At 37.4% G+C, this 20580-nt stretch overlaps 1 protein-coding gene across 1 annotated transcript in view; it reads left to right on the top strand.

Annotated features, from left to right (window-relative positions):
• RAPGEF3 (Rap guanine nucleotide exchange factor 3) overlaps positions 1–20580 on the top strand; it is a 466244-nt gene that overhangs the window by 173339 nt on the left and 272325 nt on the right. Inside the window, exons 4-5 of the mRNA XM_044083866.1 lie at positions 9132–9253; positions 14788–14965. Of these exons, the coding sequence (XP_043939801.1) occupies positions 9132–9253; positions 14788–14965 (300 nt within the window). The remainder of the gene's footprint in view (positions 1–9131; positions 9254–14787; positions 14966–20580) is intronic.

The raw sequence follows: 20580 nt of genomic DNA, 5'->3' as shown, positions 1-20580 counted from the left end.
CTCCATTATTCTACACTACAGAACCAGCTTTTGGTGTGTGTATGTAAGTGTGAGTGCATTTGTGCCTGTGTGTGTGTGTGGCAACAATGCACAGTGGCCCTTTACAGCATATTCTTAAGTGCACATTTACGAGATATTTTTAATATGGTCTTGTGAGTATACTGGGGGAAGTTCAATTGTTAATTATATTTTTTGCCCTTGTGTTTCCACGCTGACCACAGTTAACTGTCAGAGACCAAGGTATGCTTATTTATTTGTTCCCATTTATGGTGTTTCCCTACTTTGGAAAAGTGTCTTACTTTTTCTCATTCTGCATGAGTTTATGAATCCAGGCCAGGGTTTTGTCCCCATTTATTTCAGAGGTCTTCTAATGTCAACAGATAAACATTGTTATCCAAAACAATGTCACGAGTCTGCTGAATTCTTGTTTTCGTCTTTATCATTCCATCTGTGCGGTTCAGTGAGCCTAAAACACAGAGTAAATCATTTGCTTATCAACAAATGATTATTTACTTATGCAAAGACATGAGCTTGAATAACCAGCTTTTTAAAGCCTGATCTGCATCTGCAAATGTTTAGACTTGGAATAATTTAGAGTATTTGTTTTCAAAACTAGGGGCTGGGAGAGGCCTACTCAAACACCAAACAACACTTGGTTCAAATATGATGGAAGGTAAGGTAGAGGGCAGTCATTATGGTGGCAAATCTAAGAAATTACTCTTGTACACATTCAAGAATAGCTGCATAAACTTGCTAGAAAGTATGACAAACCAGAATTTTGCCATGATAGATACAGTATTGTGTAATATAATCTCTCAAAGGGAATAAGTCAGCAAAAGTAAACAAGAATCTAATGGAAAACAGTACCAGATGAATGGAAGCAAAATGCAGATACAGAAGTAAGCTAAGTTGTTTAGACTTTTAATTTGCCTATAGACTTTTAATTTGCTTCCTCCTTGATGCTCCACAGTTCTTTTCTACCTGCACGTTTTTCCTTTCTCCCTCATGGAGGCTTACCTTGTTCCACTCGCAGGAGAAATTGAATTCCACATCATCCTAGTGATTTCTTCACATTTCTTGACATAAACTCCAAATCATACCTCAAATCTCTACCTCATTATGAGGAATGCTGCTCATTTTGAGTCTTAGAAATCATATGATCCACATTGAAAGGTTTGATACTCCATCATTAATATTCGTAGTAATTAAAACTGTATAATACCAAATCACATTAGTTCAAAATAAGTCCTTTGAAGTATTAAGAATCAATTAATAACCACATGAGCTTCCGAGCTGAAGTTTGTAAATGTTCCACAGTTTGGTCGATTGTTCCAGACATTTTAGAAATAATAAGTATTTATTTGCCAGGTGGCTTACTCATGGGTGACCTGAGAGCAATGTCTGGTTAAAAGATTTGCTCAAGGTCCCATGGTAGGCAAATGAGGTTTGAGGGACTCAAACCTTGTACCACAGGATCTAGAGCTTACAGTCTTGTTCCTCTGTACCAACACCCAGTGTTCCACATGGAAAGTTGAGAGCTATGACCAAAATTCAAACTACAGACAACAGATCTCAGCTGAGGGATGGATGACTCAACTAACAAAAGTAGATAAAAGAATAGACATTTCTGTCAGGATTACTGTGAAGAAAATATACTACAGAAGATACGTTTCTATTTATTTTTCCATCCAGAGTCAGTGTATAAACTATTTTCCAGCTTCCTCCTGGAAGTATGGCAGTTCATGCTGTTCTCATAACCCCTGATGGATCTATTGAAATACGGTAGAACAAGTAACAGCCCAGACAATGAGCTCTAAAAGCAAGACTGGCAAGCTGGTAAAACAGCACTAGATATTTCTCAGTCTAAGCCTGAGATGCCCAGTCTTTCTGTTTCTGTGCTGTTTCCTAGACATACAAGAAGGATACAAATTCTGAACCAGAATGTTAATCATTTTTTATGGTATGTAACATCATTTTTTTTTTTTTTTACAGATTTACTTTTACTATCTTGTCCAACCAGCTATAGTTAGGGTAGAGACTTTTTTCCACTATAATTTATCAGCAAAACATTCATACTTTAATAAGCTGAATATTTTGAACTTGCTATCTGTCCGAGTCCTTTATTTTGTTTATTTCTGAAAACTGTGCCTAAAAGTTAGTGTGCCCTGGGCACAGGAAAAAGCTTACAGCTTTAGTCTGCTGCACTAATACTTTAGAAATATAATAGGCTTTGCCATTTCAATGTGGTTAATTATTTTTAATTTCTCCGAATGTTTTAGGTTTATAATACCATGACAGGAATGGGCCCTATTCCTAAGTCAAAGTACGATTAAAGATCATGAAATTAGTATTGTTTTAGTCTTTGATGTCAGCCAGAAGTGCTCTTCGCAGCAGCCGCTGCAAAGTGCCCAGTAATGGCTCCTTATGCAATTCGTATTGGGTTACATGGATTGGTAACGTACTTAAATATGATTGTAGATTCTTTTTTATAAGATCCGTTGCTCCTACTACCATTGGAACTGTCTGTGTATCTTTCTTCCACATTGTTCACATTTCTGCCTGTAGATCCTGACATTTTATGACTTCATGTCTCTGTATGCAACACATTGTAGTCACTGGGTGTGGCAGTTTCAATGATCAATGTTACTTTTTTCTTCATTTCATGAACCACTATATCTGTTTTTCTAGCATCTATCTTTTGAACTGTTGGTAATGGGTGATCCCATGTGATAGAAACTTCATAATTTTCTATGATGCTTTGTGGCTCAATTTTCCAGTGTTTTTCAGCCACATCAATACCATAATGTTTGCACAATACCCAGTGCAACGGTCTTGCCACATTATTATGCCTTTCAGTATACAGTCCTTCTACCATTAGTATGTCACAACCAGGAACGAGGTATGCAACTGATTCCAGTTAGGTTTTCATGTTCAATGGACTTTGTAAACCAGTGTGTGTACATAGCCCACTATCTTGGGCCACCAATATTTACCTTTCACCTCTTGGTTTGAATTTGCCTCAACTTAACCTTCCTGCATTTGTTCCTGATCAACATGGGGTTCTTCCAGAAGTTTTCTATACTCACAACTATATTTATGCATTTTCCACATTTCTTGCCTTCTCACCTGGTCCTTCACCTTATATTCTTTCTTTTGTTTTTTGGCGTATTCACTTGCTGCCTGATTTTTATCTACTTCTGTTTTGATTTCCATTCCTGCTTGACACTGATATGCTTCTGCTATACTAAGAAGGGAAGTCATCTTAGATTTATTCTCCTCATGTTTCAAAATGTTCACTACATTTGGGTCTTGTGAGATCAGCAGATATGTGTGGAGTCCCATGATAGCAGATCTATACATGTAATCAATTTCAAGGAGGCCCAACCCTCCTTCAACATGGGGAATATATAATCTTGGTATACACTGATTTTTTATAAATCATTTGGTGAGCATGAAGCATCCTTCTTGTTTTTCTGTCTAATCTATCCAACATGTTTTAGGGTTAGTCAATCACTCCAAAACTGTAAGTTAGGACAGGAAGCGCAAATTGGATTATAGCGTAGATTTTGTTCCTAGATATCAACGCTGTTTCCAGGATTAATTTAAGTCTTCTAAAGTATTACTAAGTTTTATTCACATTTGTTCATGTTTTATTCTTAATCCTTCATCAATTCCAAAATATTTATACACTCCCTCTTGCTCAAGTTTTTTTATATCACATTCTTGTCCCAAACGGATGTTTTCCTGGTGCTGCAGTTTTGTTGCTTTTGCACATTTATCAAGACCAAATGACATTTTTATATCATCTGAAAAAGTTTTGACAACCTGCAGCTGTGCTTTCAGTTCCTCATCTGATGAGCTATACAGTTTTAAATCATCAACAAAGGGAAGATGAGAAGTCATTAGACTTTGTTGTTTTGTAGGAGTCAAATTGTAGCCATGGCCTAAGCTGTTATGTAAACAGCTTTATGGGTTAAGGGCAAGGCAGAATAGCAGTGGTGACAGAGAGTCACCCTGGAATATCCCCCTTTGAATTTTTATCCCAGGAATAATAATTTGTCCTTTATCACGTCTTAATTGCAAAGTGGTCTGTCACTGTATCATGTTCACTGTAATGTAATCAATCAGTGTAGGGTGTATCTTATACATTTTTGTGCACTCTTTTATCCATGAATGTGAGATACTATCAAATGCTTTTTTGTAGTCGGTCCATGCCATACTTAGATTCTTCCCCTTTTTACAGTTCTTCAGTATGTCTTTATTTAACAACAAATGATCCTGTATTCTATATGACTTTCTTTTATTGATCTTTTGTTCTACTGCCTTAATTGTTTTCTTCTTAATGAGTATAAACTCTGTCAGCCTCAATTCCCATGTATAGTTTATAAGTCGTCGGAAAGTAAGTTATTGGTCTATAATTTTTAGTGTAGCTTGCAGGTTCACTCTTAAGTAGGAGCATTTTTCCTTTTGTTAGCCCGGTTGGTGTCTATTCGGGGTATGCATATAAATAGTTCTTACTCATGGCTAAATCTTCATGCAGAGGTGTTTGCATCTGGACCTGGGGTTTTCCAATTGGAGGCTTTTCTTAACTGTGTTTCAATCTCTCTGGTTGTTACTTCATCCTATTTCATATCCTGTACCTTTAAACTTCACTTGTTCCACAGGATCATCATAGATACTTCTCCAAAATGTATCTATTTCTTCTTTTTTGGTGGACTTTCAATTCCTTTTACCTTGTTTCTCAAGTCTCTATAAATATTTTGTGGGTCATCAATAAATTGCTTATTTTGTAGTTTTTCTTTATATTTAACTGTGTATCTTTTAAGTTTTTCTGCCTGTGCTGAAATTTTTAGTTTATTATTTGTGCTAGTGCATGATGGTGCCTGGTCTGTTCTAATACTGCACATTGCTTTTATCACATCTATCTGTCTTATATTTTTGTTGATCTATTCCCTCTTCTATAATCTTCTAACAGTGATACTTCTTGTCTTAATTGCTTTATAGTTTCCTCTATCCGATACTTCCATGATGCTATTCGATTTCTCCCCTTCCTTTCCCTCACTACCCTGTGTTCTTGTGGTAGAACTTTATCAGTTATTAATTTAGCTGCACAGTAATATATCCTGTTTACTTCTATTTTATCGCGTGGATCTCTATGGACAGTCCTAATTACTGTGTTAATTTGTTTTATCAGACTTCTTACTTTTGGGGTTTTATTGACCTTCTGCAGTCTATTTCTTTCATTGACCTTAATATATCAAGCTATGTCTGTTAAGTCAAGCAATTCTTCTCTTAGCTCATTTTCTTCCAAACTGAGGGCACATCCCTTGTTTTCCATTTCCTGCAGACATTCTATAGAAAGTTCTATGGCATATTCCTGTGGCACATTCTCTTCAATTTCAATATGCGCCATTTGTTGCTGTGTCATATGGGGACTCCCTGGCCTGTCACTCCTCAACATTAACTGCATCAGATTTTCCACAGTTTCCTGTTCCTTCCTTTGCTGTCTAGCTTCAAGTGAATGTTTATACTGGTTTCCTGTGGAAGGCTCCAAAATATCTTCATATGGCACCTGACCAATTGCTACCTGTTCCACTGTTTCCCCATAATTTGGATATCCTTTGCACTATCCTGTTGTGGTGCTTTCTGAATTATATTTTCTATACTGAATCCTTCACTTCACATGTACTCCATAACCTCAGTTCCTACTTCTTTAACTTCTCCATTACTAAACTCCTTTTCTACTTTTCCTCTTTGTCTTCTTATTGTTTGTATTGTAAAGTTTTCTATGTCTGGATTCCTTTGCTTGTATTTCTCTTCAAATATCTTTGGTGCTGCTCCTTTTGTATTGGTTAGTTTTGCTTTCTCCTTTACATAAATATTGCACCATACTAAATCTCTTTTTCTTTCCCATGTCCATATTTCTTTTTCAGATGACTCCTGATCTTCCTGTTTCTCCTTACTTTGGGGACTCACTCCATAATGCTGTGATTTAACCTGTGTTAGACCTACACCAAATCCTACACTTCACAGGCACTCCATAACTTCAACTTCTATTTTTTTTAATTCTACTTTACTAATCTTCTTTTCTACATTCCATATTTGTGATATTATTTTTTATTGTGAAATTTTCCATATCCAGATACCTTTGCCTATATTTCTCTTCAAATATCTTTGGGGCTGCCTTCTTTATATTGATTAATTTGGCTTTCTCCATCGCATAAATATTTCACCATATCAAATCTCTCTATCTTTCCCACATCCATATTTTTTTATACTTTTCAAATACCTCTAGGTTTTGTTCTTTATATTTTCACACTTCCTCAGATGCTTTTTTTTCCAAACAAATCAAAGTTTCTTGATCTATATACTGTTTTTTCACAAATCTGTTGTATTAATGAACACAAATTTTCATTTGAAGCTTCTGACAGTTTTTCCTGTGGAAGTATTTTTCTTTTTTCTAATTTCTCTCTTAATCATTTTGTATAGCTTGTGTCTGAAATTTCTGGGCTTTTTGCATAGTAGTAGCAAGACATAATTTCTTTCTTATCCTCAATAGTCTACTTTTTTGTCTTTCTGGCTCTTCTTTGGCCTGTCAGTTTTTGTGATTTTTGTGGATTGCTACTTCCTTCTACAACGGGGGGGGCATCCTCCCCTGGGCCTGGCCTAATCCCATTGTAGGAATGTTTCCATATTTTGAGGATTCTACATTATCATCTTTTCCAGTAATTAATTATAGTATGAGGGATGATATGCAAAAAAAGATGATATAAAAGATTGGCAAGTAACAGTAATAGTTTTAAGTTTTATTTTGTTTTAACAGAGAGCTGTAGGTAGTAGTGTTAGATAAAGTGAAAACGTAGTACATGTAGGTTGGTAGGGAAGAGTATATGTTGAGAGTAGAAACAGCAAAGCATGAATTATTTATTATGCATACAATAAAGCAAATATGGCTATGTGGTCTATTGTTCATTGGTTTATAGATGTGTGCCAGGTTAGCTGCCCTGGTAGGTCATTTTAAGACTGGCCAATTTCTCCTCAAAGGTGAGAATCAAACCCTGTACCTTGGGACTGTAAGGGAAATGCCTTAGCTATTATGCCAACTCCCAACCCCTTGTGAGCTAAGAAGGACACTGACGAGAGCAATGCAGTGATAAATTAATTTTATTATTCAGTGTGGTACGTCATGTAGGCAATGCAATGTGTTTGCTAGATGTTAATTGTATTTTAACTTCTTTAAGGCCCGGTACTTTTTTTGGGCGGCCACAGTGGTGCAGCGGTTAGCATTGCCGCCTCACAGCAAGAGGTTCTGCAGTTCGATCCTCAGCTTTGGTGCCTTCTGTGTGGAGTCTGCATGTCCACCCTGTGGTCGCGTGGGTTTCCTCCGGGTGCTCCGGTTTCCTTCCACATCCCAAAGACATGCTGTAGGTGGATTGGACACTCTAAATTGGCCCTAGGTGTGAGTGTGTGCTTTCTGTGGAAGGTTGGACGCTGGGCTGGCAACTCAATACCATAAAACTCCACTGCCAATCATGAGCGGACAGGTAATCTGCTGTGGCGACTCCTAACCGGGAAAAGCCGAAAGAAGAAGAAGAAGGCCCGGTACTTTTTTTGATGTCTGTTAATAACTACTTCATGTGTGCGTAATGCAGATAAAGAATAGAGAGACTTCACAAAGGCTGCATGATTTCTCTACTAGTAGACAGTAGTGGTTGTTTTAGGTTCTGAGTTGACTAGCTGGAACATAAATTTGGATGAAGTTTTTTAAGACTGGACATTTATCAAATATGCAAAGGATGTTGTAGACCATTTTTAGCTGGGATGTAGTGCATTCTGTAGTTAAGGGGAGACAGGCATTCCCTATATTTTATACATTTACATTCTGGTAGCTGATAATATTCCCCATGTTAACCTTGGATACCTTTAATATTTTATGAATGCTAGACAGATGAGCCTTCTCCTTCTAGTGTAACTCCTGTGACAAGCACTGTGCAACCTGCTATTGAAGGACATATCAAATTATAGACAGAATCAATTTTACAAATTAAGTCCAAGTATCCCAAAAGGTAAGTAACATAGTACCTTAGGTCTATGTGTTTACAACCACCTCACAGTATATAAGCTCAGTGAAATTTCTTATTAAATGAGGAAACACTACCCTCTACTGGCAGTCTACCAACAGAAGTATACTATATATCATAAGTAAATTCTGATGCATTTTATGTCTTATTTTGTTGTATATTATACGAATGTTGTGAGTCTTATAAAACACATTAACAGTGCCTATGGCAGGAGTATGAGGTTATACTGAATAAACAAAAAATGTGGAAAAAGTGCCAGAAAACATACTAATAACCAAAAATAAGGCACTGGAAGGTTCACCAGAATAAAATCTACCACTTTATTGAGCACACGCTGTAAAGTTCAAATAACCTGTATGAGGTTATACTGTTATACTGAATATTCAAGACCCTCCCTGCAGTTTGCCTTTTTACTTATCATTGTTTATTTATGCTCATTCCCCTGTTATTCTGTTAATTTATTCTTTTTTTTTAAATTCTTGATTCCCCTTCTAACTGTATTTCTTTTTTCTCACTTCTTTTTTCTGTCTCTTTTCATTCTTTATTTCATTTAAATTTATTTGTGCTATTCTGTTTCTTTCTGCATCATTCAGTTTTGCTTTGTTTTTCTTTCATTCCCTCCCTCACTGCCACTTTTATTTCCTTTGCATGTACAAATGCATCTTGGTCTGCTATTCCAGTGTATTCCTGTCAGTCTCTCCCTAACTAACATCCATTTACATATTTTTTTACTGTTTTTCACCTGTTGTCAGTTTTTGTTATCTTTTCTCGATTGATGGATACTTAACTCATTTCATTTGCTTTTTATCAATCACTTCCCTTGTATTGTCTCTCATTCTGATTTTGCCATCTTTTTTTCCTTCTCTTTTTAACATTTTCTTTCAGTATACTTCCTCATTCTGCTTGTCATTTCACTCTCTTGTGCTGTCTTTCCCTCTTAAAATCTTTTTTTTTTCTTTTAGCCTGTATACTCAATTTTTCTGTTATCTTCCTTCTTCTAAGTTTGCCAGTTGTTTACTCACTGTACCTCTCTCTCTGTCTATGCTTTAGGCAGTGCTGCTCTGGCAAAGAGCTGGTAGATGCATTACTGAGTCTGACTCACATGATCCAGTCCCGAAGTCAGGCTATTGGTATCTGGCAAGTCCTGGTTGATGAAGCTCTCCTGATTCATGGTAAGGTTCCATATCTTGGTTATGTTACTAATGCATAGGAAAATAAATTACATTTCAATCTCTGATGAGAAAGTGGCCTACTCAATCAATGTCTACAAATCTGTTTCTGTGTCTTTTCTGTCCCAAACTTGTCTTACTGGACAAAGCCATATCACAAAGATGATATGTTTTTACTATGCTGTTGCTGTTACTGTGTTTATTATGTGACTGACCCGTCCTTTACTAGCAGACCTTTATGCTGTGCTTAACCTCAAGGAAAGAAGTAATATGAAAGCTGTGCTAGTGCTATGGTTTCTATGGTTGGATGTTCCTATAAAACCAATTAGATAAGTAATGAATTATATGCATTTAAGTAGAACAGATTGTGACCTGCCAAAGTGAACACCATGCTAAAGCTTTCAGTTTACCAAAACCTAACATTTGGAGCTGACAGTTTGGTAAACAATAGAAAAAGGGCCCGTGTAGTACTATTGCACAACTGTATATGTGAACGTATAGACAGATATACCTATATATTATTTCTTGTCCCATTAAAAGGTGTTGTACTTTATTTTTGTCATTAATATGTCATACTCTAGTACTTTATTAGACGCTTCTCTGCTGGGACAGCTACGATTACCAAGGAGCAGCATACCCACCCCAGAAAATTAGAGGGAAAAAAAAGGAGTAAAGAAAGGTTCTTTCATATAAATCGCTGATTTTCTAGTAGGCTACAAAAAGTACAGTATGAAGTTTCCAACAAGTAATCTTTCAGTTGTATATGCTGTCAGGATGTTGGTGATAATTTTGTTTTGGGCTGTTCTGATGATAGTATTTCTGCCTGCTCTGAAAAGTTATATTTAACAGTCTTTTCCCTTCCCTATGCAGGCATATAATCGTCAGTCAATGGGATGGTCAAGAACTGCAAAAACTGCAGCCTTTTTGGTTGCTAGTTAAGTTACCAGTGTTTCTTTACCATATCAGTAAAATAACATGCTTTAAGCATATTTTGGTAACATTCAAGCATAACTTAACATCACTTACTTCTATGCCTATTACTTTTGCGACAGAAGTTTTTTTTTTTTTAAGTAGCTTCCAAAACTGTGAATTGTTGCCTAATATTTTACAAATTTGGAGGAATTTTTTGGTTGGATTATACAAGAATTAAAATCTGAGAGAACAGTGCATATTATGACAATTTATACTTTGTTGAGTGACTGTCCTGAGCAGTATTCAGTCTTTAGCTTCACCATTACCCGTGATAGGCAGTATTCAGTCTTTAGCTTCACCATTACCCGTGATAGGCAAAGATGGTCACAGACCTTGGTCATCACTGTTATCTTGGTGACGTTTTCTGCCTTCCAAATCCACTGCAAATACTGTTCTCACAGATCCTCTGCTGCTATGCATATTGTTGAAACCACTTTGACAGTGAAGGCAATATAAAACATATGTTGATGTTTATTGCTGTGAAAAGAATTGTGTGGTCAAAGTCAAAACGTGATGCATTCAGTGTCAGTGATACATATATGCAAGGTTAATGAATGACGGGTACTAAAGCCATAGAGGAGACGGAATCTGAGAGAATTCTTAAATCTGAATTTTGTGGAAGATTGAAAGTTTGCAGGCACCACACAAATATTTCTCTGCATGCATTCCAAGTGCGGAGATCATTCTGCTTCCCACTGCCCGCCTACGTGCCAGGTATAGGTCAAGTGGTAATTTATTAATGAAAATAAAAAAAAGAAGGGGAGCCATAATGGCGCCCTGAGAGACATTGTCGTGTATAGTTGAAGTTGGCTTGTTTCTATACAAGTCAAAGGGAGGCTGGCTTTTCACATATTAGCCTTTCTGAGTTATGCATCTCTGAAATTGTTCATTTTTCCTGCAAACTGGTTGAAAGACTTTATTTTATTTGTCTGTTAAACAACTAAATAAATTGGTTCTTTTCTGATCCCTTTTTACTCATGGCCTGTAGAGAGGACACATGTAGATGTAATCTTGCCTTTGACCATCACATGTTTACATTAGTGAGGAAATCATTTTATATTGTGGAACATATAAACAAAGGCATGGCTATTATAGCCAAGGCTGTCAGTGTTCCACAGTATTCGGCAATCATCAGACCTCTCACTGAGTAAAATGCCCTCTTTTCTATGCACCTTACCAGACACATCCAACAACTGGAACATCTAGAGAGGCTCCTCACTAAAATAATACAGGGCATAAATAACATGCCTGTCCAGACCATCTCAAAGCCCTATGCCTGCCTTCCTACAGGCAGTTGAGTAGAGGTCTATGGTGTACAAGGTACCTTTGGACTCCACTCTGATTGACCATCCTGGATATCTGCAAAACAAACAGCAGCAGAAGTGTCCATTCTAAAGACTTAAACCCTGCCTGCTGTATAAAAGAAACCGTGGGGAGACCTGTATACATCTCATAAACTACCTCTTTTCTGGAATAGGCTCCCAATCCATGTGAAGCAGAGTTCCTCCCTAACCCATCTCAAATGCAACTTGGACAACTGGATGGGGAACCAAAAAAAAAATCACCCCTGGTTTGGCACAAGTGTCTCTAATGGACATAAGAAGCCTGTAAATGGTTCATCTCCTAGGTCTCTGATTGTAAGCATTTCATCTCCCAAGCCCCTGCTTACATTTACAAAGGGTACAAGAACCTGTCCGTGATTTGGTATTCATAGGTTGGCTTAAAAAGGCTCCAGTGCTCATTAGCCTAATACACACTTATGAAGAAGAGCAGGGGTAAATATAACTCATATGCAGACAGTTTTGGAAGGTGAGATGACACTGGGGTACCCAGAAAAAATGGAAACAAACATGTGGAGCTGATGCAAAACTCCATCAGACAGTTACTATGCACCTGTCTGCTAAGACCTTACCACTAAATCATTTTGCTATACAAGACACCTTAGCTACTATTGCAGAGAATTTCAGTTTTCATGCAAGTCAAAGAACAGGTAGAAAAATTATTCAAGTATTAAAAGGTATTTCTGTTCATTTAATTGCTTACTTAGTCACAACTGCAGCTGCATATGCTTTTATCACCTACTATATCATCGTGGCAATGAGTGAGGGTGCAGAATTTGGTATTGCCAAACTTCTCCATTTTGTACTATTATTTTTTATTTAGAATGCCAGTGTTCACTTGGGAAATAATAGCAATAATAAAAATAGAGTTAAATGATTCACCCTTACACTGTTGGCTAATATTATATTAGAATGATCAGTTTCACAATAGTCACCGCATGCATAATGCACCGTGAAGACATAACCTGGTCTTTTATCACCCATGACACATTCAGCACAATAAACAATTGACAGCCAAGGCTTTCTATGAGGTGTTTTGTCCCAGGCATAGATCTGAAGTCACTGCTGCCACTGCAAAAAATGAATGGAGACAGTTGATATATCACATTCTTTTTCTGTTATTTTCCTATTTACTGAATTGTGCTCACTGAATGACTGTATTATTTGAATACATCTGATGAGCAGCAGTCAATAAATGTCTTCTGGAAAAATCACCACTTGATATGTCTACCACAAAATATCCCTCCTGTGGTGTAAAGTATATAATGACTTTGTTTGTTTGTGTCTTTCAGCTTTTCCCAGTTAGGGGTCGCCACAGTGGAACTCTGGTCCGCTAATGATTGGCAGTAGAGTTTTACGTGCTGGCTTGCCAGGCCTAACGCACAACCTTCAATGAAGGAATGCCCGTTCACGCATGTTGCCATACAGAAGACGCTCTAACTAAGAATTGAACGGGCAACGTCTAACTGGGAGGCGACAACGCTACCGCAGCACCACCACCGCAGTGTAAAGTATATAATGACTACTTAATCAAAATTTCTGTTAGCCTAGAAGAGTACCGGCAAATTTTAAAAATTCTCAGTATTTCTTTGGTCCAGAGTCCTTTCTAAACCTTGTATAGGTAAATTTAAGTTGGTGAGACATTCATTTCCTGCAAAGACAAAGGAGAATGATGACTGCAACACCCAGTACCACTAACTGTAAGCTGTACAAATGCTTGTAGTTCCTAGTTTTAAACACACAGGATTTTACAAGTATACAAAGCTCCACAGATACAAATGTCCAGAGCTGTAGCTGGTGCTCTGGGCAATCTCTCAAGTGGCTGTCTCCTCAATAGCACCAAAAAACAAAACCTTTCCTCCAAAATTGAGGACAAAAAAAAAAAAAGAAAAAATCCTCAGCTCTGTTTCACAGTGGTATAAAGCCCTGACTATATCACAGGCAGCCTGATTTCAAATAGTGCCTTTGGTGCATGTAGGAGCAGAGGAGGATGGGTGTGAATGGCCATTGCTGGTTTACCTATCCTGGTGTGAGGAAGGTGGCTCTGGTTTGCCATGTGGGTGGTAATTAGTGGATGCACTAAGTGTCTACCAATGGGGCTCAAGTCTACTGAGCCAGCACTGCCATGCGAAAGTCACACAGTGAACTGAGTTGAATTCATCATAAGGAGGCACACTTCCCTTGGGGGGGGTAAATTTAGTAGAGGATGGAAGATCTACCAATAGGGATGAGGGTTTTCTGTTGGCTGAGAGAGTAGGCCACCCTATAGGACAGCAAGCTGGCCAACTCCCCACCACCCAACTGATGCCTCCAGTGCATGAGCTGATGCAGGATTCCTAGGCATGAATGAGTGGACATTATGACTCTTCCCTCACCTGAGATTTCCTGGCTGCTGCAACCACAGAATAGAAAGGCCAGTCAGGTGTAGGAAGAGGCACCATTGGGCTCGGTCCTGTACTGAGGTTAAAAAGAATTTCCTCCACATCTTGCAGAAATGGTATCAGATATACTGACTCCATGCTACAGCAGTTACCGATACCAATACTGCACTTAAGCCCAGATAACCAGCAAAAGTGATCACACCACTGAGTTGCAGGGATGGATTGGCATTTTATCTATAGTGCTGATTGTACTCCCGAACATTCCTGCATCTGCAGCAGTTGGCCCCTTTGTCCCACTTGTTCTGCAGTACTAGAAATGTCCTCTGTTAACTGAACAAGTATTTAGTTGTCAAATGAAAACTGTATAACCTGTTTTGGGTAGGCCACATATTCTTTGCAAATACATTTACAGTTTAAACATCTGTCATAATGTATGTAACTCTTTAAGATAGAAATACTTTAAAGTAGACTTACAGAATAGATCTATGGGGCTGAAAAAATTATTATTGCCTGTCTTTCTTGTGTATCACATGGACCCATGTCCAGTATAAATTAAAATTTTTTTGCCATTCCCAGAAAATAGATCATTCTGCTTAAATAACTGTATAAGTCATCAGACTCCAGGTCCTTACATGCATAATATGGCACTGCACTGAGAAAGCAGTTCTTTATAATACTATAGTAAAATATCAACATTTAGTTCTGCCTCAGAACCTTAGTGTGGGGCTTTAATCCATGTCCTGTTTATTTACTGACTGCGTCAAAAATCATCATTAATAAAAACATTTTAATTTGCAGCAAAAATAAATCATAATGTTATTTTCAAATGCTCTGCTTCTTCCAGTGAAAAAGGATTTAAATTTTCATGATAAGGAAAATCAGTTTTATCGCATGGTGGATGCTCAGATTGCCAAAGAAGAAACAGCCAATGAGAAGGAGCAGGAGGAGGAGCTAGTGGAGTCACTATCATGGCTGATGCAGTTAGGACCTGATGCACTTCTCACCATGATCCTGAGGAAACAGTGAGTATGATAAGTTTTCATAGATTTCATAGATACTGTAAGGTTATTGAATATTATGACCATTTGTCTTGCCAGTACTTTTCCTCAAAATGTTTCTCCTTTCTCCAGGAGGGCCATGCCAGTCAATCCTAGAATAAATTTGGGAATATCCATCCATTTATTTCTTCTACTGTCGGTTTAAAGAAAGTTATTGTGTTATAAACCTGTCCCTCCACTGTGTTTTATTTATCTGTTGCTGAAGATTTACTTCCTGGTTCTAGTATTAGTGAAGACATTTGACTTGCAGAGTTATATAAGATCCATGACAGCTAACTTTCTAATGATGATCTTCCTGAAAAGTCTAGAAGAAACTAAATAAAGGGATAGAGCTTCCAGTCTCTTTTGATTGCTCGGGGGCTTTAGGCCTGCTGTCTTTTTCAATAGGAAGCTTTCTGGTCTTTCTAAGTGTTTGGTGTATTTAAGGAAATGCAACCTAAAGGGGGCATTGCATTTGATAATTGGCCTGATCAATGCTAAGTATAAAGGAGTGACTACCTCTTTAGACCTCAGTGGTAATCCTTTGGCAATTATCTGCACTAGTTAAAAGGATGACCTAATAACTAATGCCACATGCTGAACACAAGAGAGGGAAATCTCATCCCAAACTCCTAGGACTCTGATTACATTTTCATTTTATAATCCTGTGCTGTCTATACAATATGATGAGGGAGGGGGTATACACCAAAAGTGAAAATACTACTATTTTAGAATTTAGTTTGAGCTCATTTTTAGTATGCCAAAAATTCCCAAGAGAGAGAATTCAAACTATAGGGCTTGAGTGTCAGACAGTAACTTAACAACAACTTCCAGTTTTCAGTCATCTATAAACTTTGTTAGCCAAAGGCCTTGGCTCTCTGCTTGGAGATCTGAGAAGTAGAGGCCAAAAAGGAGAGATCCCAGCACTGATCCTTGGTCTCTTTCAAAGTTTCTGCTGAAGAGCACCATGTGAGTTTTATCTTTCAGGCAGTTTTCTATCATTCTTACCACATATGGATCAATTTTTTAAAACCATTTTCTTGAGGAATGACACCAATGTTCTTGTCCAGGTCAATATGCACCATGTGTACTAAATAGCTACAGTCTATAGCCTCCATTACAGCCTCCATAACACTTTCAAAAAAGTTTAACTAATTTAATATATGCTCGACCCTTCACAACAAAAGACTGTTGTAGGTCAAGTCTAACCAGATTCTTAATATCACAGTTTAGGAGGTCAGTTGTAAAATGCTCCATGACTTTGCAGATGAGAGTTGTATAAGACTTATAGGTCTGTAATTGTCTGGGTCACCCTTATGGAGGGGCATGACCAATACAGAGAGTCACTTGTCTAGAATGAAACCAATAGGAAAACTTACGTTAAATAGTTTAAGGAGTGGGTCTGCAAGGGCTTGTTTAACATCACTAATTAAGTCGTCAGGAGTGTTGTTAGGTCCCATGGTGGAACTATTTTTGGTCATGGTCAGCACTTTTAGTAAATGATCTTTAGAGAAAATTGAAGAAATAAGGGACTCAAGTATTTTAGGGCTTTGGAGAGAAGTCTTGCAAGCTGATAGTATATGTGTTTTCATGGATATTGACAATATGTTTTGGCTCAGAAAAGGCCATGCCATTTTGAATAAGTTCAGAGGAATGTAGAGTACTGATTCTTGTAACACAGCCAATGAAGGTTTTACAATTACATTTAGTTTCAGAGGCCATACTAAGTTCTTAGGCTTCTTTGGTGGATCTTGTAATGTTTTCACTATCTCATAATGGTTCTGGTACTCTCCTTAAGAAGAGAGTTTTGGATCCACTCTATAATTAAGTGAGTTTCCTTTGTTGTAGAGTTTATTTATAGTGCTAGCTGTATACATTTTCTACATGGTTACAGGATTTTATTTTATACAATTATTTTTATTTGATTTTACATTTCTTTAACAGGGTGGTACACTTATCACATCTGACCATTTGCAGGCACTGTCCATGTGAAAAAATTCACACAAAATAAACAAAGGCAGTAAGCTGTATTAATTAAAAACAGAACTGAAATTTATAACAAAAACTGCACAGAAGCAATATTTTCAAGTCACATGACTATATTTCTGGTTACATCATGGTAGAAATGCTGTAGAGTAATGAGGGTAGGGGATGGTGGGACATTTAGGAGGTGTTAGTAGTTGAGAGAGAGTAAGTGTAGATGGTGAAAAGCCCTTCCACAATGTGGCCTGTTTTGTGACAAGTACAGTTTGATTTGTTATAGATTATTTTTTGTAAGTTCAGTTATGAAGGTGGGGAAGGGGGAGGGATACCCAAACAGCAAGGATGGAGGAAGGGTGATTTGTGCAGTGTTACTTGGTTTGTGAGGGTTTGAGTGGAGGGGTTGTTTGGGAGAAGCATTTGCGGTTGGTGTGTGTGTGTGTGTGTGTGTGTGTGTGTGTGTGTGTGTGTGTGTGTGTGTGTGTGTGTGTGTATTTGTGTTTGTGTTTGTGTGTGCAGAGTTTTGATGATGTGAGAGCCTATTAAGAGATCTGCCCTGTGCTGCAATGGGGGCCATTTTGCTATTTTGAGGGTGAATTGGTGGTGCTCATAAGTGGGTGAGTTTGAGATTTAGCACTAGATTTTGTTTTTGATAGACTATATTGTTGAGTTTTTCTTAGAAGTTGTGTAAAGTACTGCTGTATCAAGGTCAGTGATGGTACAATCGTAAATTAATTTTGACATTTCATCATACATTTGAGATGGGCACATTTCTAGGCCATAAATTCAGTGGGGTTTGCTGTAGCAGCTTTTGTTTGCTTAAAGGCGAAGGTTACAAGTTTGAGGTCAGACTTCAATGGAAAAGGAGATAAAAGGGGGGTAGTGGAAGAGGTGGCCATATTTGTAAGAATCAGGTCAAGAATGTTATGTAGGTTTGTTTACCAACTGCTTAAGGGTAGATGTTTTGTTTAAGTCTACAAATTTTGGGCATATCCTACATTGGGGGTATATGTGTCCCAACTTATGAAAATGGTAGTTAGTCACTCAAAATATATGGAAAGGGTAGTTAGTCACTCAAAATAATGGTGTTCATTTAGAAAACTGTGGAATGTTATGTGGTCATATGGGGACAAAGAAACAATCTGCTGTTAATTAATCCAGTCTAGAGCAGTCTGCAGTTTAGTGAATTCAGTCTGTGGGTCCTTGGGTATTTGATTGGAGGAAATATGCTCCTTGACAAATATGCAGACTCCACCAATGTTGTCATCTGGTCTAAAGACACAAAAAGCACAAAACCTAGTATAGATGGCATGCCTTTCTTGCATTTAAACCACATCTCCATAACTATATAGACATTAATGTCTTCAGGAGTGCCTCAACACTAGGCAATTTTATTGTTCAGACCTATGGCATTGACTAGAGAAATTCTAATATGATCAGATTTTTTGGACTGATATATTCATTACTTTGCAATACCCATCAACTGGACTTAGCCTAAGCAAGGTACTGGTAGCCAGGAAAGGCATTATACAGAACGTTGAAGCCTTGGAATGAGAGGTGCAGTCCATCCTTAAAGCAAACTAGAATGTTAAGCATGATGTCCCCATGTTGACACATAGTGCATAGCCTTGGAATGACATCAGTCATTTTAACCATTTATTGAAATCAGTTATCTTTTCTTTGTATTTAGACATCACTTGAAGTGAAGGAAGGATTCCACTTAGGACCAGTGTCTTACTTGCATTTGTAAAAATTACAAAATTAAAAAAATGCATTAGCAGAAAGTACTGACATGTCTCTCTCCAAATCCTACAATGTTTTACATTGCAGCCATTCAATCTTGCATGTACTACTACCATGTTATAATCATATTTGCTAGGATTTAGTGTCCTTATGGGCCATGGAATGTCAGAGATCCTGGCTCCGTAAAGATGACCCATTGTAACTCTCTACTTGCCCAGCCTTATAAGTAACAAGTCAGCATGCTTGACAGTAGAGTCACCTATCACTGAAGTATTTCTTTGTTGCTGCAGTGATTCAGTGTGGTAGATTTTGAGTGTTTTTACTCAGGGACACTCTTTATGGTAGGTATGCATGAGGTGGATGTTTGGAATGATTTTTGCCAAGACTTAATCTTATTTCTTGGAGTAGTTTGAAGTGATTGTTTTACAGCCTCAGCATAAGAAATTTTGGTGTAATTACTGAAGGACTGTAGTATAAAACTCGAAGGCAAGTTTGCAGGGGAGAGGTAAGCATCCAGATTACTTAGCTATTTATACCACTCACAGCTGGAATTATCAGTGTTGTACATGCAGATGGCAACATGTTGAGAATGGATCACAAATCACAAGAACTAATGCAAGACACAAGTTTTCAAGAGTGCTGAAATACATGTGGTGACAGTTTGGTTCAGTGTGGTGACAGTTTGGTTCAGTGACGGAAGACAGCATTTTAGAGAATAGAAAAAGGATTTAGGATTTATTATATTGGCTGGTAAAGTTACACCACTATCATGTGATTTTGCTATCTGGTTGGCTACAGTTTATGTACTTGTACTGAACAGAGCCATCGCTTGCCCATTTTGTGCTAGGTGCTGCTCCTTGATCTGGCACCAGGTCCTCTGCACAGTGCACATGCTCTAATGGTCTGCTATTTACAATTTATACATAAAGTGCTGAAGTGGTATTTGAATTCTTACTTAACCATCATTCAGAAATGACGAAATAGCAATGAATACTTGTGTTGCACTACTTTCTGAGTGTCACCTGGTGCTCGCATCTCCCAACACCTTGCTCCTGCAGTGACTGCCCCCATCACCTCACCCTATGCACTATTCTGATAGTGAAAGCACAAAAATGTATATTTTGTCTGTAAAAATGGTGCAGATAATTATTGAAGAGACAATCCAACACTGTTACACCCCTTTGAAAATCTGTATTGAACAGCCTGGAAAATCAGCATTGCTATTACAAAGGTTGTTCCGTACAGATATACGCATACTAATTACCTTAGAGTGTATCTGTAATCCAGATTATTGTCGATGCAAATAAAATGCCTAAACACATGACTTTCTTTCCATACACACATGTATATGTATGTATATATATATATATATATATATATATATATATATATATATATATATGGGTTCCCTTCAGAATCACAAACTACTGAAATTTCAGAATTCATATGGTCAAGACCATATGATCGAGGTTTCAGAATTTTGAAATTCTGAATGGAGGTCTGCATACAGCGCGGAATGGGAGATTTCCTTTTTCTTCACTGTATTGTGATCTAGGAGTTGGTATATTTAAGTAGCAGGGATGTGGGGGTGCAGGGGAGCGTGCCCCCCCCCCTGCAAAAACGTTTGACCCGTTGTTGTTTTGTTTTTTTTTTTTGTTTTTTTTTTTGGATTTGTTTCAGAATTTCAAACTTCTAAAACCTCGATCATATGAATTTTGAGATTTCAGAAATTCGAGATTCTGAAGTGAATATATATATATATATATATATATATATATATATATATATATATATATATACACACACACACACATATATATATATATATATATATATATAGATATATATATATATATATATACACACACACACACACA

The sequence above is a fragment of the Protopterus annectens genome, chromosome 9.part0 (genome assembly GCF_019279795.1).
Source record: "Protopterus annectens isolate FY-2018-M chromosome 9.part0, PAN1.0, whole genome shotgun sequence".
Lineage (NCBI taxonomy): Eukaryota > Metazoa > Chordata > Ceratodontiformes > Protopteridae > Protopterus > Protopterus annectens.
Note: the sequence above shows the minus strand (reverse complement) of the source record. Positions and strands in the feature narration are given on the sequence as shown.